This window comes from Cryptomeria japonica, chromosome 4 (assembly GCF_030272615.1).
Source record: "Cryptomeria japonica chromosome 4, Sugi_1.0, whole genome shotgun sequence".
NCBI classification, from domain to species: domain Eukaryota; kingdom Viridiplantae; phylum Streptophyta; class Pinopsida; order Cupressales; family Cupressaceae; genus Cryptomeria; species Cryptomeria japonica.
In genome coordinates this window covers 453,146,318-453,167,394 of record NC_081408.1, presented here as the reverse complement: position 1 = coordinate 453,167,394, position 21,077 = coordinate 453,146,318, and the positions used below count along the sequence as shown (strand labels likewise).

The window sequence follows — 21,077 nt, the reverse complement described above, 5'->3', positions numbered from 1 at the left end:
GGAGGGTAATGCAAAACTTTTTCAGATCATTACAACAGTTACAGAAAATAGAAATAGATATAATAGCATTCATACCACAACACAATGATTTACGTGGGGAAAACCCTTTCGGGAGAAAAACCCCACCCTCCAAAAGCAGCTCAATATTTTATTCAGCAATCAAAAACAGATTACAACATACTCGCAGAGCAAGCTCTTCGCAGGAGTACCATTAATCAGAGATTCAGAGGCAACTCAATAGCCATAGGACTCTTACACACAACCTCTATCTCTCACACCTCATAAATAGGAGATACAATACAAGAAACCGTCAAACGGTATTACAAAACCATGGGCTAAAACCACCCAATAAGGTGTAGCCGACCTTATCTCCCTTCTAGATGCCCTATGACATGTTAAAGCACACATCAACACGTCTCGCTCCCTTTTACAACTCATTTATGTATCCGATACAAATTATTTTTCCTATTTCAGGAGTACAAACTTCCGAAGGCCATAACTTGAGAACCGGGTGTCCGATTGACGAACCGTTTGAAGCGCCGGAAAGCTCGCGAAGTGCTCTATCACCTCGTAACTCGCTTTGCAGGTTACGACCACTTTTCAGGGCGTTTCAGAGCCTCTAAAGTCCCCAAAATTAAGTTTAAACATTTTATTGCACCCCTCCAAGACGAAAACTTTAATATCTTCAAAACTAGCTGTGACCTTGCGACGAAACTTTACCGGAATGCTTATCTAGCCAACCAGAAGCTTCAGGGAGAGTTTCACACCATTTCGTGCTCAAATGAAAACTTACTATAAATAGTAACCTCGCATAAATGCAAGGTTGAGACACCATTTTTCTCAACACAAACCGTACGGTTTTTTTTTCCAGACGTATGGTCAACTGTCGTACGGTGTTTTTTTTTTTCTTCCCAATTTAGTTGTCTAGAGAGTCGTCGGCTCGGGTCCCCTGTCTCTGGGATCGCCCTTCATCCTTCTCGGTTTTCCTCGCCCAAGAGTCTCCCGCGTTGGTCTTGTGCCTCTCAAGTCGCCTGCTCGGCCTCTCAAGTCCCCTTCCATCCTCTTGGGTCCCCCTCCAGCCTCTAGGGTGTCCTTCTGCCCTCTCGGGTCCCCTGCGCGCTTCGCGTGGTAGGGTTTCAATTTGGACCCATTGGTGGCAAGTCTATTTTCAATGGCCATCGGAAGACCTGGAACCACAAATTCTATGGCAACCACGGTCTCCTTCCCGTACATAAGGAGAAGAAGAATAATAAAGATTTTGAAGGTTGCGACCTTCCACACAGGGTTCCAATCGTTGCCAATAATCTTGGGATTATCTACATCATCGAGGTTTGGGGTGTCTCCCTTCCAATACTCTCTGTATTCCGCCAGGTACACCTCTGTTGCTTGCTCTGGTTCGTCTACTTCGAGCCTGTAGCTTTGGAACATTTCGTAATCCTCCATTTGCCAATGGAAGAGCCCGTTCAATGACCTTGTCTCATCCTCGGAGCACTCTCCTAGTTTGAGAATCCCTTCGTCGTTGGGCTCCTTGCAGCCCCGTCCTTCGTCCCTCGGGTCGCCTTTTCCTTCATCCTCCGATTCCGAAGATGATGCCAGTTCCTCGTCAACAACCTGGGTCCTCAAATCAATGGTGTACTTCCGCCCCCCTTTCTCCATAGAAAGGGTGTTCTTTTTCCAATCGTGGTTCACCTTTGCTGTAACCAGCCACCCTCTGCCTAAGATGCCGTCGTACCCCTTCTTTTTGAGTGGGATTACCACAAAATCTAGTATGAAAGGTTGTGTGCCGATGGTGACCGGCTGGGCCTTCAGGGTGCCGAGTGGCTTGATGCCGTGTTGGTCTGCACCTACCAAGTTGAACGTGGGTGGCCATAGTGTTGGCTTCCCCAACTTCTTCCACATATCCTCTGGCAGTACATTCACCCACGAACCTCCGTCCACGATGATGTCTTTGAGGATAGCCTCGAGAATTCCCATCTCTACTACAGCAGGATGCTGACCACTATTTAAGGCCAACAACATTGGGTCAGTTGAGGGGCTGATCGGAACTTCCGCCCGTGTGGCACGCAAAGGTGCCTGCGCAGTGGTTTGTATGGAACTAAAAATGGCGGTTCTTAACTGTGGCATTGTTTCTAGAAGGTCCTTTACCCTTATAGGTACTTCCATCTGCAGTACTTGCCCAATGATGTTATTTTCCGTTTCCATACAAGATGATGTACTTGCCACCTCGTTGTCCTGTCGTTCGATCGTCATCTCACGTTCAATATTGGCCTTTGCCTCTCGTAATCTCTCCTCCGTACGGTGGTCGGGATAAGTGGCTTTTTTTGTTTGGGGCACGGGTGATCACCAGTACTTCTTTCTCACCAGTCTTCTCAGCCTTCTCAATGTTGAGGAGATTAACCCCTGCCTGTGGGCAATTTGCGTCCTCATGGTCGCCTGGCCCACACCATCGACAGAGGTGCTGAGGGGTGGCTTCCTTCGTGCAATCACGGGCGAAGTGCCCCCACTGATTACAGGCCCTACATTGGATAATTGGCCGGCCCTTGGCGTCATACTGGATACGGCTTCCATTATTGTTATTGTTGCTATTCCTTCCGCCATCGCGTCTGTTGTCCCAGTAACCTCCAGATGATGCCGTTGTGTTGGTTTGCGAAGTTTCGACGGCCGGCTGCTCTTGCGTGAAGAGAACTTGTTGGCTCCTAGTTTTCATATTGTAGGGACATTCCTTTGTCAAATGTCCCGCTATCTGACAAATATCGCAGAAAGCCTTCTTGGGGCAGGACCCCTTGGTGTGTCCGTCACTCCTACAGTTGGTACACCACACGTCGTTTTCTTCAGTCTTACTTGTACTCCCCTTCATGGCTTTGAATTCTTTCAGCATTCGTTCCATGTCCTTTTGGAGAGCGTGCACCTTTTTACTCGATTCGCCATTGCTGCTGCTTCCCCCGTCAGAGTCTTCATCATCGTCAGATGAATATTTATTACTTTTCTTCTTCTTTGACGTTTTGTATTCGCTCTCTAGGTCCATCGCCCTATTATAGGCGTCGTCATATGACGTTGGGGGTACAATTTTCATCTTTTTTCGTAGGGAGGATTTCAATCCTTTAACGAACCATCGTTTCTTCAATCCCTCTGTTGGTTGGCTTTCCATTTTACCTAGCAATTCCTTCAACCTCCTCCTGTATGCCCGTACTGTCTCTTTGGTACCTTGTTTGGTGCTGTATATCTCCGTTACAATTTCATTGTCATCACGGAGCGATCGAAACTCCTCCGTGAATTCCTTCTGTAGGTTGGCCCACGTGGTCACTTTTTGCTTGTCCACATCGGAGTACCAATCTATGGCAACTCCACGTAACGTGGCTGGGAATTACGTTATCCATTCGTTTTGGTCAGTAACACCGTTCGTTGACCATATGGTTTCGCACGTTCGACAATGGCGGACGGGATCTTCCTTCCCCTCGTCGTTGAACTTCGGCAACTTCTGTTTACTGGCCATCCCACCGCTCGGTCTCGCTCCTCTGGTGCCTTGTGTGCTTGTACCTGGTGATCCTCCGCCTCCACCTCCTGCACCTGACCCTCCACTCGTGGGTCCTTCGAAGAAGGTTGTTGACCCCGAATCGAACAAATTGCCTCTTGTACGGTACCCTTGTGCTCCCTCGGCACTGTCGGCCGTACCGTCACCTTCAGTCGTTTCCCTCCGGTTGTCCTCTGAAATGGACAAATTCTTTAGTAGGTCTCTGGTAGCGTCGATCAAGTTTAGATTTCACCTTGTTTGTTTCACCAACTCTTCGCGACTTCTTACCCTATGGTGGTGGTATTCAGGTGAACTGTAGAGGTCGCCTTTGGCACCCTCCGTGACTCCTAGGTTCCCTTCAGGCAACCCTACGACAGTGTAGAGAGTGTACTTCTCTCTGTCTATCTCTGCCTCCGCAACCTCCGTGACACCTCCTGGGTTCCCTTCGAGCAACCCCTCGACTGGTCGTCCCTCGGCAAGCTGCCTTAGCCTACGCCTTCGTTCTACTTGCTGCTCCAGAATCAAGGCCCTCTGCGTGGCCTCCCACTCGTTCATTTCTGCTTTTTTTCCTATCTTTATCCAATATATTGGGCATAAATCACTTCCGTACATAGCAAGCACATGCCATGTACACAAAAAAAAAACTTTTATTATTTTTCCTTTCGGCCACAATTTATCTCAACATTGTGTCGGGATTATTACAGGGTTCAATTTCCCCTTCGCCTCTTGCCATCACGCTCTGCATCCCACGACAATTGTTCCGTTTGCATGTCGTCGGCCTCTGGGTTCATCTCACCGATGGGTAGGCCCATCGTGTCTGTGCGCCATCCGCGTCTTCCGTTCCTGAGTACGTCTAGGCAACGACACCAAATGTTTGCCCTCTTGGGTGAATACTTAAAGCATAAAGTACGTAATGCAAAACAATGCCATAGATATCAGACAAGTATCAGATATGTTATTCCATTCATAATTCGTTCCCTTTACAAGTTACATTCCGAAGTATATAAAGATGCCGAGGGGGTGCGATCGCCAACCGTCGCACCGCAACTCCACCCCTCGGCTGCCAACTAACCAACACAATTACAACTTAATTAACTAGTTTTATTTCCATGTACAATATTGCCGCCAACAGACCTCCAAGCAATTCGCTGTGCATTCACTGATATTGCTAACACCTCAAGATGGATTTTGCACCTCCTAATGGTAGATGAAGGTTGCTGTAATTGCAGATGACTGAAGTTCGCATTTAGGCAAGCAAGAATATTTTCGCATGAGATGAAGGAGCTGATTGACTTGAATAATTAACAATGAATTCTTACCTTTACTTATATGAGGAGCGAAACCCCTTAGCTAGGTTGGCTTTCATTTTAATTAACTTTAATTATTTTCCTTAAGTGCCTTATGAATAGGATTGGCCCTATTTGACAACACGCTGAGTGTTAAGTTGTGAGGTGAGGGTTTAATGTAGCGTGAGGGATAGGGCTTTGCCCTACACGTTTTGAGGGATAAGGGGCCAGCCCCTTTTGGGCGGATTCCAATGTTGCCCAAGGCAATTGGAATCCGCCATTCCCTAATTAATATCAACACTCCCTCTTAATTAGGGAGGAGAAACATAACTATAATCTTCCATCTTGCACACAAGCAAAGAATGGAATTACATAATATAATCTTCCAGCTTGCACACAAGCATAGACTGGATCCACCTTACATTGCCCGCAGAGGGTGGAGAGGATCTTTTCTAGCATTTTACATTGCTCGTAGAGGATGGTCAACAATTACACTTCTCCTTGAGAAGATTACAATACCATCTTACATTGCCCACGGAGGATGGTCAATAATTACACTTCTCCTTGAGAAGATTACAATACCATCTTACATTGCCCGCAGAGGATGGTTAATAATTACGCTTCTCCTTGAGGAGATTACAATACCATCTTACATTGCCCGTAGAGGATGGTTAATAATTACACTTCTCCTTGAGAAGATTACAATACCACCTTACATTGCCCGCAGAGGGTGGTTAAATACAACACAATGTATTACTGAGATTGAGACTCCCTCTCAATTAGGGTTTCATTTTCTACCACACCGAGTCTGTCCATGAAGTACACAAACTTCACTTTGGACAGAAGCTTGGTAAGGATATCTACAACTTGCTCATCAGTGCTGACATACTTCAGCTGAATAGCACCTCTTTGCACCATATCTCGAATGAAGTGATAATGAGTTTCCACATGTTTTGACCTGTCATGAAACACTAGATTGACAGACATTTTGATGAAGCTTTGATTATCACAATGAATAACTATGGGATCCCAAGGCTAACCGAACAGCCCAGCAAGAAGCTTATGAAGCCACACTGCTTCTATAGAAGCTACACTTGCTGTAATATACTCAACCTCAGCAGTACTCAATGCCACTGAGGATTGTTTTCTGCAAGCCCAAGAGATCACTGCAGATCCCAAGCTGAAACAAATACTGGAGGTGCTTTTCCTATCTTTGATGCTTCCAGCCCAGTTTGCATCTGAATAACTTTGTAAGGTTATTGAAGTGTTAAGTGGATACTTCAGCCCAAAACCAACTGTGCCTCGCAAATATCTTAGGATGTGCTTGGCTGCAACAAGATGAACATGTTTAGGCATGCTCATAAACTGGCTGAGAGCATTCATAGCAAAACATATGTCTGGTCTAGTGTTAACTAGATACATCAGTGATCCAATCAACTGCCGGTACTCTGATGGATCTGCAAAATCAGAGTTAGTTGCAGAAACACTTAACTTCTTTAAGTTAGATTCCATAGGATAGACATAGATTTACAATCCATCATTCTAAATCTTTTCAAAATGTCAATAATATACTTTCCTTAACTTAGAAAAATTTCGTTAGATCTTTGCCATACTTCTAGACCTAGAAAATAATGCATTAGACCTAAGTCTTTCATTTCAAATTTTGAAGCTAGTTCTTTCTTGCATCTAATGATAAGTTCATCTTTACCAGTAAGAAATAAATCATCCACATACAAAATTAGAATTAGTATTTCATCATTAGATAACTTAAAGTAGATGTTAGAGTCAACATCATTCTTACAAAAACCTAGACTTAACAAGTATTTATCAATTCTTTCATACCAAGCACGAGGAGCCTGTTTAAGGCCATACAAAGCTTTCTTCTACCTACATACATGAGTTAATCTATCTTGAATCTCATAACCCTCAGGTTGTTCAATATAGACCTCTTCCTCAATGACACCATTAAGGAAGGCAGTCTTAACGTCCATTTGATGTAGTTTCCAACCTCTAGTAGCTGCAATAGCTATTATTGTTCTAATAGAAGTATATCTAGCAACAGGAGCAAATGTTTCTTCATATTCTATGCCCTCTTTTTGAGAAAAACCACGAGCTACAAATCTAGCCTTATATTTTTCAATACTACCATCAGTATTATGTTTAATTTTAAATAACCATTTAGAGGAAACAACAGATTTACCTTTGGGTCTGGGCACAATATCCCAAACATCATTCTTGATGATTGACTGGTACTCTTCATCCATGGCAAGCTTCCAGGCATGATGATTCAAGACTTCTCCAACATTGCAAGGTTCAGTTTCAATGAGATTGCACATTAATGCAACGTAGCTGGAGAATACTTGAGGTCTCTTAGTTTCACAGAAGGTGCCACTGAGAGCTGCAAATCTTTCGGCTTCTTGAATGGTGTTTCTTACCCAAAGAGGCCTCTTTTTGGTAACGACAATGTCACTAGGAATATCAGTGGGATTCATGGGCTCTGGTGGATCATGATGATCATCTTGAGGAGGAGGATCAACAGGCTCCCTCTAAATCTCAGGGTTAGTATCAACATTCATATCTTGATTGTCATTAGCTTCATCGATAACACAAGAACCTTTTGATTTCTTAAAAACAATATCTTCTTCAAATGTAACATCCCTACTTACCTCAACATACCTTTGACCTGGAATGTATATCCTGAATGCCTTGGAGGATTCACTGTAACCGACTAGCATGTCTTTCTTTTCGGAGGGTTCCAACTTGGTTCACTTTTCCTTGGGCACATGAACATAAACAGGACTTCCAAAAATTCTGAGGTGACTGATGTCTGGTTTGGATCCTAAGAAGGCTTCTTCAAGGGTCATGTTCTTTAGAACACGGTGAGGGCATCTATTCTGGATATATACTGCTTTTCTGGAAGCCTCGGCCCATAGAAAGGTCTGCAAGTCTTGATTGTGAATCATAGCCTTCGCAGCCTCAATAATAGTCCTATTCTTTCTTTCAACAACTCCATTTTGTTGAGGGTTGTATGGAACACAAAACACTCTCTTAATTCCCGACTCAACACAAAAATCATAAAAGCTACCGGAGGTGTACTCACCTCCATTGTCAGATCTTATACATTTAATTCTTTTACCAAAGGAGTTTTCAGTTAATGCCTTAAACTCCTTAAATTTACTTATGACTTCATCAGATTCTTTAGATTTCAAGAAGTAGATCCAAGTTTTCTTAAAGAAATCATCTATGAAGATTACGTAATAAAGAAATCCACTAGGAGATGCTATAGACATAGGACCACATAAATTAGAGTGAACAAGTTCTAGTTTGTCTTTAGCTCTATTTTCACTTTTATGGAAAAGACTTTTAACATTTTTACCTATAGCACAACCTTTGCAAGTGTTATCATGAATTTGACTGAGTTTAGGCATACCTTTGACTAATTTTTCAAGAGAGGGAAGAGCTTGATAGTGCAAGTGTCCAAGTCTTCTATGCCATAGCTCACAGGGTTCAAGAGCCTCATTAATGAGGGCTTGAATAGGGTTAGTAGAGAGCTTATAAAGACTATCATATCTATTACCGATTACACGAGTAGATTTAAAACTAGATTTCTTAGGCCAAGCAAGAACTTTTCCCTCAAAAAATGCAATTTGATAACTTTTATCATCTAGAGCAGAAATGGAAATTAGGTTTCTTTTAATTCCAGGAACAAACAAGATGTCACTAAGGTGCAGAGAGATACCAGAGTCTAAATTTAAAGAAGTAGAGCCGGAACCTCTTACCGAATAACGAGCGTCATCACCAATTACCACGTGAAGGCTGGTATCCTTTTCTACTAAGTCTGAAAGATGATCACAGTCGCCTGTGATGTGTCTGGAAGCACCACTATCAATTAGCCATGTATTACTATCTGTAGGAATACTGCTAGACAGAGCAGAGATGAATAAGAAGTCATCATTTTGTCTCGAGACTTCATTTAGGTTGGCTTCTCTTTGGTTAGGGTTATTCTGACATTCTTTAGCATAGTGACCAAACTTGTCACATCTAAAACATCGAACACGTGAGGTATCTCTTGGTTTCTTCCAAGAGTGCTGGGAGCTAGAAGGTTTGAATTCCCTATTTCTTTTTGGATAAAGCTTCCTCCAATTTCCACCTTTCTTGCATTGGGCTGCAAGCATGTGTTGATCATCAACATGAGGACTTTTGGTTTGCCCTCTTGTGATGAGGCAAGACTCTTCTTGGATGCAATCATTCTTAAGGCGATCAAGGGTAGGTAACTCAGTTCTACCACTTATGGTTTGGATAAATGACTCTCATGAGTGTGGTAAACCATTTAGGGCAATCATGACAGAATCTTTTTTTCCCATTTTGATATTAAGTAGTTGTTGTTTTAAAGTAATTGCCCTACTGAGATTGTTAATTTCATATGTACCTTGTAGATGGCTGAACATTTCCCTTGCAGTAGTAAATGATGCAATGGAGGTGACTAGGTGGTCTTTGACTAAATCAATGATAATCTTCCTTGCCTTGACAACATCCCTTTTGAATTGTTTTAGCTCAGCTGCATCCGTAGGTTTAGTCAACTCTTTTGCTTCTATGAATTGAAGAAGATCTTCTTCCTTTAGAGACAACTTGTTTCGAACCTTCCATGCAGTAAAATTGAGATTTCCATCAAACCTATCTTCAACTTTCAGCCCCATTGACCTGACCTGTAAATGAGACAACAACCTGGAAATAAAGGAGTACTGAATTCTGAAATCTGAAAGTTGATCTAGCCTATAGCTCTAATACCATGTTGATTTTAACACTTTCAGATTGATATAAGCTTAGAATTTCGGTTTAGTTTCTAATTAGTTTGATTAATTGAAAGAAATTGGAATTAATGACAACATAGAAATGAACAAATTGAGAGCAAGACACAGTTACCCTGGGAAAACCTCCTAGGAGGAAAAACCCAGCCAGAAAAGATCCTCAGATCTGATTATGGATTATAGTTATGTAATCATTACAACACTCATCTCATATATTTGCAGGTTCAGATGTTGCTATCACAAGAGGTATGACAGATTGAGGTGACTGCCTTCAACAATCGCTTGCTGTCATATGAGAGATAGATGCTGTTGCTCCCTTACCCTAGATTGTAGGCCTTCAAGGAATTCGCTGTGTATACATAAATGGCAGTCCTTCAAGTAATTTGCTGTGCATAACATAAATGGCAGACCTCCAAGCAATTCGCTGTGCATTCACTGATATTGCTAACACCTCAAGATGGTTTTCGCACCTCCTAATGGTAGATGAAGGTTGCTGTAATTGCAGATGACTGAAGTTCGCATTTAGGCAAGCAAGAAGATTTTCGCATGAGATGAAGGAGCCGACTGACTTGAATAATTAACAATGAATTCTCACCTTTACTTATATGAGGAGCGAAACCCCTTAGCTAGGTCAACTTTCATTTTAATTAACTTTAATTATTTTCCTTAAGTGCCTTATGAATAGGATCGGCCCTATTTGACAACACGCTGAGTGTTAAGTTGTGAGGCGAGGGTTTAATGTAGCATGAGGGATAGGGCTTTGCCCTACACGTTTTGAGGGAAAAGGGGCCAGCCCCTTTTGGGCGGGGTCCAATTTTGCCCAAGGCAATTGGAATCCGCCATTGCCTAATTAATATCAACACCATTCATTTTAAAAAAACTTTTTAAAATGTTTTTTTTTTGTCATTTTACTAACCTAGCCAGTAGCCGAGTTTGGGGCTCAGGACTTGCCGAGTTCGGCGAGTTTGAGCCAAACTCGCCAACTCGGCGAGTCTGGCGATTTTGCTTGCCAGACTCGGATGAGTCCAAGTCTGAGTCCGAGTCCGAGAGACTCGGCGAGCATGACTCGGACTCAGACTCGCCGAGTTTAGGCGATTCATGGCGATTTTCGTTTCTTTGCTCTTGACACATTTAAGTATTTTAATTTGTCAATGGGCCCTTGGCCTACTAGTGAAGTTGAAAGGTTCTTAATGAGCCCACTAGGGATCAAGTCTTGCTGAGTGCAAGGTTCCGACATGTGATTAGGCCGGAATCATGCCCTAGGTGAATTTGGTGGAATGGATACCCCCTAGTCCTTGGCTCTTAGCCAAAGTAGTTCTCGTGCTCCTGTATCAGGTAGCAAAAATGAATTTATGAAAGACCTCCATAATTTTTTTTTTTAACTATCTTTACTTGTTTTAGTGGTGTATTCGTTTTGTTGATAGTATTTTATTAGAAGAGACTATGTTGTTAGGACTAGCCTTTCCATTCATATGATTGAAACACTTATACTTGCCATTCTAGTAATGACCTCATGTTTGGCTGATTGTAGACTCTAGACCCTTGAGAAAATGATGTGCTTTGTTTGGCTAAGCTATGTGGTTAGTTGCAGTGCTCTCTTCTGACTACATTTCTTTGCCCCTATTCTGTAGTGGATGATTGCGTTGTTTTTCAAATTCTTTTTTGAAAAGGCACCTGCCTGGTCTCCTGACCATGTCTATTAATTTCCTGTGTTGTTTTAAGAAGATATTGATTGATTTATTGTGGGTTGCTGGGATTTTTTCTAAATCTTGCAAAATAGTTTTATACCTCCCTCTCTTCCTTCATTTGTAACTGGACTGTGGGAAGCATGGTAACAGAAGACTTCCTATTCAAGTTTTGGCAGGCTGACTGAAAAAAATATCAAACATGGATTGTAGGGTCCTGGAAGCAATTTTTCTGTCGTTTCTGAACCCAATGTTTTTTGGGATGCCGCCTCTGCCAACATTCAAAGCTTTGGGTATCAGAGTTTTATATGTGTGGTGCAATATCATATCTAGAGTTTTGAATCATTGGCTCACATGGGCTTGTTTTCAAAAAATCCAATTATTTCTCTATTAAATTGTCCCGAAATCATCTTTTGTTTGGTGTGTGGTTTGTTTACTCGTTGAACACAATATGTAGTAACAAAACCTAGTAAAAACCTGTAGTTAACCATTTGAAATGCAGGCCCAGTTCTTTTGGGAAACTGGCTTTTGTCGTGAAAAGCCCTCCCTTTATTCAATAATCTGGGAAAAACTATGCATCACTAAGAACCTCGGAAGAACTTGTGATTTATTGAATAACCTGCAAGTTTTTCCTAGTTTGTAAAAAATCCAGTACTCCTTCCTTATATATGCTATATTTTTCATTTACTCTTCATTTTTATCCACTGTTTATCGAAGAACTGGGAAAACCTATGCATTATTAAGAACATTTGATGAACTTGTGGTTTATTGAATAACCTGCAAATTTTATCTGGTTTTTGAAAAATCCACTACTCCTTATATATGCTAGGTTTTTCATTTACTCTTCATTTTTATCCACTTTGTTGAATAACTGGGAAAAGCTATGCATTATTAAGAACCTGTGAAGAACTTGTGGCTCATAACTTTATTGACTAACCTGAAAGTTTTTCCCCTTTTTTCAAAATCATTTACTTTCTTATATATCTTAGGTTTTTCATTTACTCTTCATGTTTATTATTGTCTCTTCTAGTATTGAACTTTTTCAGAGTACAGATGAACAAACCATCTTCATAAACAATAAACTGAGAAACTTATTGTATGTAAAACAAGGAGACACAATTTTTGATAACCCACAAGTTTTTTCTAAAATCTACCTCTCCTCATTTATATAATCGCGTTTTCTTATTTAATACTCTTCATTTTTACATATTTTTACGCTATAATCAAACTTTTTCAGAGGACAGGTGATCAAGTTAGATGATTAAGAAGTGTGATGACCTATATTTTTGGTCTAAAGAAAGAAATCCACAGTTTTTTTTCAATATTGCTTATATCTTTTCTTTTTCAGATTTCCAAGGAGTATTTCCAAAATGCTTATGTTTATCTTGTCTACCTTGCAGCTGAAAAAATCTATTACTGTTGGTGTTGTGGGGCTACCTAATGTTGGCAAAAGCAGTCTTATCAACAGCATAAAGAGATCACATGTTGTCAATGTTGGAGCTACTCCAGGCATAACGAGATCAATGCAAGAAATTCAATTAGACAAGCATATTAAACTGTTAGATTGTCCTGGAGTTGTGATAGCCAAGTCTGGTGACAACAATGCAACAATTGCCCTTCGCAACTGTAAAAGAATTGAAAAATTGGAGGATCCTATAACTCCAGGTATTTTGAGTTTTTTCACTTGATTGTTTGACCAGCTCTCAAAATTGGCATTTTTATTTATTCAGGAAGGAATATTTTTAATTTTATAATTTTGTTTTGCATATTAAACAAATACATTTCTTCCCCTGGGCCCGTATGTGTTTTTGAACTTTTTGTATGTGTGAAGGAACAAGTGTAAATGCATTGACTATTTGCTGTCGTGCGTTGTGTACAAATCTGTCTTTTGCAATTTTAACATTGCTGATATTCACGTTGAGGGGCTACTCTTATGCATAGCTGTCAGCTCACTTACAGATTTCTCTTCTAGCTTGGAATGGCTGGTGCTAGCTGCCTACATTAATAACATCATGGTAGAAACTAACATTTGCTAAGATGTGAATAGAAATGGTTTGAGAGTTACTTGATTTTATGATCAGGCTAACTGATGTTAACATTTGGCTTTTTGGAATGCTAATAATAATAAGTTAGTACCACATGGCTTTGGTCAAGATGAATGTTCAAATAGTTAATCTTTCTGTATTAGAGAACATTGAGCTGTTAGTATCATATATTTTTTCAACACTTTTTTTTTTGATATGTAATACTAAACTGGGGGTATGGACCCATTGTATTCATTCATGAAAGATATGCAGATATACACATTTCTACATCTATACATATTTGGTTTGATTTTGTTCTACTTCTGCCAAACTACAGAGTATACAAAAACGCATATGGGCCACTTAAGGTATATAAGTTGAAACATTAAACATAATAATATAATTTCCAAAAAAAATTCTCCCCACCACAGCATTACCTCCTTATTTTTTGCCAGCCTCTTCTTCATCCATTCTTGGACCCTCTAGCAGCTTCGGCTCTTCCAGCATTTCTTTAACATATTGAATTCCTGCCCTCGCTTGTCCTCTGCGATGATCTTCGTTGAAGCCTGTTCCCCAAATCATGAATGGCTGCAAAGGAGCATTACAGCGGTAATAAAGTCTTGGCCAACAGCCCTCCTGTGCCCTGAAGCCTGCCCCTATCTCTGCCATTGCCAGGAAATCTTCCATAACATAATCTTCTTTCTGATATGGAATTGATAATTTAATCCGATTTTTAGTCTCAGATTTATTTGTTCATTCAAATTACTATTTCTATTTAATATGTATCTATATATTTATATATTATATATATTTTTATTTATTTGTAGATAGTATTATACTATGTATTTTACTACAAAGTAGTTCTTATAAAATATTATAATAATCATAATCATTATATTTTTCCTATAATTATATTATTATTAAGTTCTGCCATTCTATATCTTTTCCACACCCCATTCACCTATATGCTATCGATGAAGGATGAATTGCTGCCTCTGATTTATACTTGAAAAATATGCAATGTCTTGATACTATATCTGCAATATGCAGCCCGTTATGCCAAAGGCAATAATGCTCAAAGGAATCGATCCCAAATAGGATATAAAATAAACAAAGACCGATTCCCCTCTCTTGGTTGCTTGGATGGGACACTTATACCTCCCTGTCGAGAAGGGAGAAGTCGTGATTCTTCTTACGGTGGTGTCTGCTAGAGAAGGGAAGTGTCCCGTTGTCATCGCATGTCTCTTCAAAACTAAACCGTTCCATACTATTTTTATATACTTAACTAATCTTTAATGTTTCTAGAGGAGTTTAATGGATCAATTTAATAAGATCATTGCCTTAATATAAATAAATCATTGCTGCCTTTGATTCTCGATTCTGTACCAAAGATGGTGTCCACGTTATTATTTGTGCCTCGCCTTTGTCTAGCTATAGATAAGTGATGATTCGGTTTGGACTTAAGATTAACGTGGTAGCCTTAGTTGCCCAACATGGCATCCGAGGCTGATAACATTCACATTCTAATAACTTTAAAACCTATGTTGACCTATCATGTCAAGATTATGATTTATTTCTTATGCCTTGTCCCATCTTAATATGAGTACGTCAGGTCTTAGATCCAGAAAAAAATGTGAAGTCGTATTGATAAGACAATTTCTTATTCAAGTTGTTTGTGAAGTGGATATCAGATAGCAATATATAAATTATATTTTTTATTATTTTAAATATATAAATTGTGTTTACAATTAAGAATAAGTAAATTATGTTTATAATAGTAATTTATTTTTATTTGAATATTTCAAGAATATTATTAATAATAAATATTAATTAAATAATAATATTTAAAAAATTCCAAATAATCATTCATTGGTAATTATTATATTAATTAATAATAATAATTGCTTCATTTAGGTCATATATATATATAGCCAAGACAAGTCTCGAGCCACACACCCAGCTCCCGATGGGCCTGGATAACCTCTAGAAGCACTTTTGAAATTAAAGTTCACCCAGCCAAGCTCGGGGGGAGGGGTCCCTTTCCCTCCTTTGATCCTAAGCGGATTAACCTGCAACACCCCATCAATGGGGGGAATTTTTCAGTACTCTTTAACCCTTTTCTATTTAAAAGGAGAATATTTAATATCTATTTTTAGCAGAACTTAGAAACCTGTGGAATTTTATGTAGAAAGGCACTATCACATTCAGGATATGAGTTTGTGTCTCAAACTTTAAAGCTTAGAAACCTGTGGAATTTTATGTAGAAAGGCACTATCACATTCAGGATATGAGTTTGTGGCTCAAACTTTAAAGCTGAGAAATATCTGAATCTATTTCCGAAGTACACATTCTTCATTTGTTTCTACTCTATTTTTATTGTTGCAATGCATACATTGCCCTTTTATATGAAAAGGACCAGAGTTTAATTTATTTATGGATAGCTAACTATCTGAACATCTTTAGTGAAGGAGATTTTGAGGCTGTGTTTAGCAGAGACATTGATGTCGTTATACAAGCTGCCTAGCTTTAGTTCTGTTGATGAATTCTTGCAAAAAATTGCATCAATTCGTGGAAAGCTAAAGAAAGGCGGTGTACCAGATGTGACAGCAGCTGCTAGGATCGTTTTACATGACTGGAATGAAGGTATTTGAGTTTATTGCTTTGTTGATTGTTACATTTTGATTTGATCTTTATCTGTATTTATTTTTCTTTCAATCTTGCAGCTAAGCTATGAACTATTTAATTGCAATATTAAATTTAGTGATGATTGTTCAGGAAAGATACCCTATTATACATTACCACCAACACGAAATGAGGGTGAACATCTGGATTCTGCTATAGTATCAAGCTGGGGAAAAGAGTTTGATTTGGATGAGTTTTATAAACAGGAGTCGGATATGATAAGCAATCTCCATCCTATGATTGATGGTGGTCATGTTGAAATAGCTCATAATTCTCCTCTCCATATGGATGTCCAGCTTTCACAGGTTAGAAGCTTTTTAGCTTCAACTAAAAAGATCTTTTCACCATACCTGTTTGTGTTATAGTTGGAATATTCTTTATTGGGGATCGCTTACTGTCCAAAGTGTTTCTCAAACCTTATTTTTCATCTTCTTGACAGAGTGAGGAAGATGACATGGAAGAAGCCGAGAGTCCACATCGGGAAACACATGATGCACTGGGAATGGAAACAAGTGAAATTGTTGCGACTAAAGTAAAGAAAACTTTGAATCAAAGTGATAAGCTTTATGAGGCAGAAGGTATATTGAATCCACATGCTGCAAGAGCTGCAAAAAAAAGGAGAAAAAAATCTGGTAAAGTGCCTGTGAATGTATCTACTGAAGTTGAGGATGATGATTACAACTTTGCTGTTGACTATAATCAGCAGTATGCTGCTTCTGGGAGAGAAGCTCAACTGGATGAAGATGATGCTGACGAAAACATAGATGAAGGGAATGATCTTGAAGGTGCACCGATGACAGGTGTTGAATTGGATGCTGAAGAGTAAGAAAGAAAATGGTGCAGGAATTATGCTAGTGGTATGCATCTATATAATTTATTTAAATATTCTGAAATTCAATTTTGCTGGAAGGAAAGTAGATTGTTTTGCTTTGGCTGGAGAGGTTCAATTGCCACGGCTAATGCTAGGATCGCCTAATGTTATGATGGCCTATTGCATCTATTTTTTCGAAGCATAATATTTTTTTTTTGCAGTGACATTTCGCCTCATCAAAGTGGCTGATGGTGGGGATGAGAAGTAAATGTAGGCGGCTATTTACAAAATGTTGTATTATTACTGCAGGCTTTACTGGAATATATGTACTAACATTTTATATTTAAAGTAAAGCTACTTATTTTCTTGGTAGCTTGTTTTAGATATGGATAGATTTGTGGACATTTTGCATGTCATGTATGAAGAAATGAAAAATAATGCATATTCAAATGCAAGCATTATAAAATACACATCTATTCGAGACAGATGTTGAGAAACTGCAAGGAACTTCAGAAAACATAGAAATACATCAAGACTGAGGAATCTTCTCCATTTTGCCATAATTGGTGGATAGAACCCACCTTGACACATGAGAGTTGTTGCCCATGGCTATATATCACTGAAATAAACCAATTTTACTTTTATGTTTATGGCTGTGAGATTATATGAATTAGATATATTTCATGAATAGATAATTTCCACTCAACTTGTATCGATAAAATATTTACTAAATAAAATATGGATTAAATTGTTCTAATGTATACTCTAGGTATGCAAAGCCTTTCAGTGAAATAAAATCCCAGCGCCCACGGCTGCCAGAAAAACATTAAACTTCCTCTTGAGAGGTTACAATAAATAAAAATTTGAAAGTTTTTGTTTTTATTGTGTATATATTCATTTTCAAGCAATATGGTAGCACTTCCAGCAGCGACATGATATTGAAACACATGCTCTTCGAAATCTCTTGTTGAGTAAAGCAGTCTATAGTTAAGTTAATCATCTCCACACTCGCTGGTATTTTGAACGTGACGAGAATAATCATACATTGTTGAATTGTCGGCATAGCTTATTTTGTACGGTGAGATTATTTTGTGAGGAATAAGCGTAGTAGATATGGCATCATTAGAATTAAAGCCAAAAGTTTAAACAATTGCCATTGTTTAAGCTTCTTAACAAATTATCAAATTCCCCAGCAACGTCAAAACTTGCATCAAGCAGTTTAGTGTTGGAAACGTCCTGAAGAAAGAGATCACTTCTGTTTTTAAAAAAATATTATTATTTTTTAAATTTTATTTGCCGCTGGCCAAGTCCAAGGCACGGGACTCACCGAGTTTGGCGAGTTTATGCCAAACTCACCAACTCGGCGATCCTGGCGAGTTTGCCCCCTAGACTTGGATGTCCGAGTCCGAGTCCGAGCTCACTAGATTCGGGGGGCATGAATTGTACTCGGACTCGCTGAGTTTGGCGAGTTCTTGGCAATTTTCCGATCTTTTTTTTTTTTAAATGAATAATCTCATTTTTGTTCACTACAACCTCCACCTGAGAATGAGAAAAATTAGGGTTACAACATGTCAGCCAATAGAAAAATAACACCTGATGCCTTTACTAAATAATAAAAGTCTTTTAGGCCTCACGGGGGAGCGCGCAAGGGGCGATGCCCCTTGACACCACCTTGGGGGCGCTGCCTCCAAGCTCTCGTTGAAAAATATGGGGGGAAACTGTGTCGATAGAAGTAGGGAAAATTTAACCTCTGAGTCTGACATTGATTGGATCGACCAGGTAGATATAGAGGTTGAGATTGTAGCAATGGCAGAGGAGTGGAAAGCACGTGCATAGATGGGAGATTCAGAGGTAGATAATGACACAGATGTTCCTGATGTTGGTGAGCATGACATGGTGTCATGGGGAGCGGCTATGGCTGTCGAATTATCCAGGACCTACCTTAGATGCCTTCGCAAGGGGTCGGGGCCGGAAGGTGCAGGCTCCTCTGAGCCATAGGTTTGTAGTTGTATTTACCTTTGGTATTTGTATGGAACATTTGATGATGATCATATGATAACATGGATTTTTTATTCCATGAGTTTTGTAATATTGTATAAATTTGACAATATTTATAAATCTATGTTTGTTATTTCTTTCTCCTACAATTTGTGTTTATGCTTATGTGATTGATGTATACTTTTGTATGTAATCAAATGAGCCGAGTTTGATGATGTTATTGTGTCTTTAAGGTGTATTCCATGAAAAAAAATTTAAATCTTTAAAAATCTCTAAATTTCTTGAGTTTTTCTTTCCCGAGTCTAGTCGAGTTTGAAGCCGAGTTTGACTTTGAGTCCCGAGTCTGAGTCCGAGTCCGAGTCCGGGTCGGCCTTGCAGAGTCCGAGTCCTGATTCTTTGGAACTTTAAATTATAGATTTAGTAAATTTACAAAAAAAAAAAGCAGCACGGTTCTAAACTAGTTATATTTGAAAGAATATACAACAAAACTGCAATGTAATTATTTGGAAAGATTAAAGTAAAAATGTCTTGTTCCTTTTACAATCTAAATAATGGGTATGTGCAAGATCATGGGGGGCCAAAAAGTGGCAATGGAAAAAAAAAATGCGTTTTAAACCTTTCCAAACACGCCAAAATTCGCTTGACTTTTTGTTTGAGTCGGCCAAAATTTAAATTTGGTTTGGTAATACCAAACCAAATCGGATATCTGATTTGTGATGTCACTATTGTGATGTCATACTTTTTACAAATCGGATATTCGTTTTTCTCAACATAAAAAATATAGTTTAGTAAAACGGGCATAACGTTTGCATTGGAAAGGTAATTCAAAGACCTGTCAAATGGATGAGGTAGTTTGATGATATTATAGAACAAAAATTAATTATAATCATTTGAAGTTAGTCCTTCAATTTTAAAACTTTAAATACTCACAAATTTTGCATACAAAGTCTCATTTTTTTCTATCACCTCTTTAATCTATCACTTGTCTATCTATACTTATATAATATATTTTATCTATCTCTTTCTTCTCTGCTTATGTCACTTATTTTCTCATCCCATATAGATAAATAAATTCCCAAGTTACATGCATCTCTGCATATATCTCCATCTTTTTATTCCTATCTCTCCCTCTCCCACTTCATCATTGTCACTCCTTATTTCTATATTTCTCTCTAATAATCTCTATTTTCTCTATTTATCTCCCTCCTCTACCTTATCCTACCTATACTTATATATTACTTGTCTCTATCACCTCCTTTCTCTCCCTATCTTGTCCCCTCTATCTCTATATCCATATAGATCTGTCTTCATGTATATTTATATCTCATTATCTCTAAATCTCACTTATTCACTCCATCTCTCCCTCCATTTGTTTTACTCTCTCTATCACTTTCTATCCATATCTATTTCTATCTCCATCTTCACATCTCCATCTCTTTCCTTATCAATCTCTCTTTTTATATGTTCCTCTATACATGATTAATCTACTTCTCCGTCTCTTCCTCTATCACCCCCTTGAAGTATGTTTCCCTTTCTCTACCTTTATCTCTTTATTTGCTCCATCTTTATATATCTCTGGCTCTCTCCCCACATCCTTCTCTATAGTGCTTTTATATATCTCTATATTTTCCTCTCTCTCTCTCTCTCTCTCTCTCTCTCTCTCTCTCTCTCTCTCTCTATATATATATATATATATATATATATATATTCTCTATCTCTCTTTCTCACTCTCTTGCACTATCTATATCTCTCTATCTCTTCCTTTTTTTATTATCTCTCTTTACCCCACTCTATCCCTTTTTCTCCATCTCTTATATATTTATCTTTGTCTTTACCTCTCTCTTTCTCTATACCTATTCATCTCCCTCTCCCTTTATCTTCATTTTTTATCTCTATCGTCCTCTCTCCTTTTTAATATCTAGATATGTCTACCTCTTTCTATCCATCCTTGTCCTTTAGTTTTTATCCCTCTCACTTCATACTCATTAATATCTATATCTCTATTTATGTCCTTGTCCTTTAGTTCTTTTCCCTCTCTTTAGTTCTTCATCTCTCTTCACCCTTATATCTCTCCTTATTTGAAACTTAGTATATATGGTCTCCTAATGGGGGTTATATCGTGTCCTAAGGGGTCATAGAACATCATAGAACATCATATGACCCCTTAGGACACCATATGACCCCTAACGACACCACATGGTGTCCTAATGGGTCATATGGTGTCCTAAGGGGTCATAAAACACCATAAGACCCCTTAAGACACAATAAGACC

At 39.0% G+C, this 21,077-nt stretch overlaps 1 protein-coding gene across 2 annotated transcripts in view; it reads left to right on the top strand.

The window, feature by feature from the left end:
- Positions 1–17,179, top strand: part of LOC131077387 (guanine nucleotide-binding protein-like NSN1) — a 47,617-nt gene extending 30,438 nt beyond the window's left edge. The window contains exons 6-10 of one of the 2 annotated variants that reach the window (XM_059219863.1): positions 12,691–12,955; positions 15,778–15,957; positions 16,090–16,301; positions 16,436–16,853; positions 17,029–17,179. In XM_059219863.1, coding sequence (XP_059075846.1) covers positions 12,691–12,955; positions 15,778–15,957; positions 16,090–16,301; positions 16,436–16,822 — 1,044 coding nt within the window. In that variant the 3' untranslated portion in view covers positions 16,823–16,853; positions 17,029–17,179. Of the gene's footprint in view, positions 1–12,690; positions 12,956–15,777; positions 15,958–16,089; positions 16,302–16,435 lie in introns of both variants that reach the window. The other variant, XM_058014878.2, reaches the window with a different exon arrangement.
- The last annotated feature ends 3,898 nt before the right edge of the window (positions 17,180–21,077 follow it).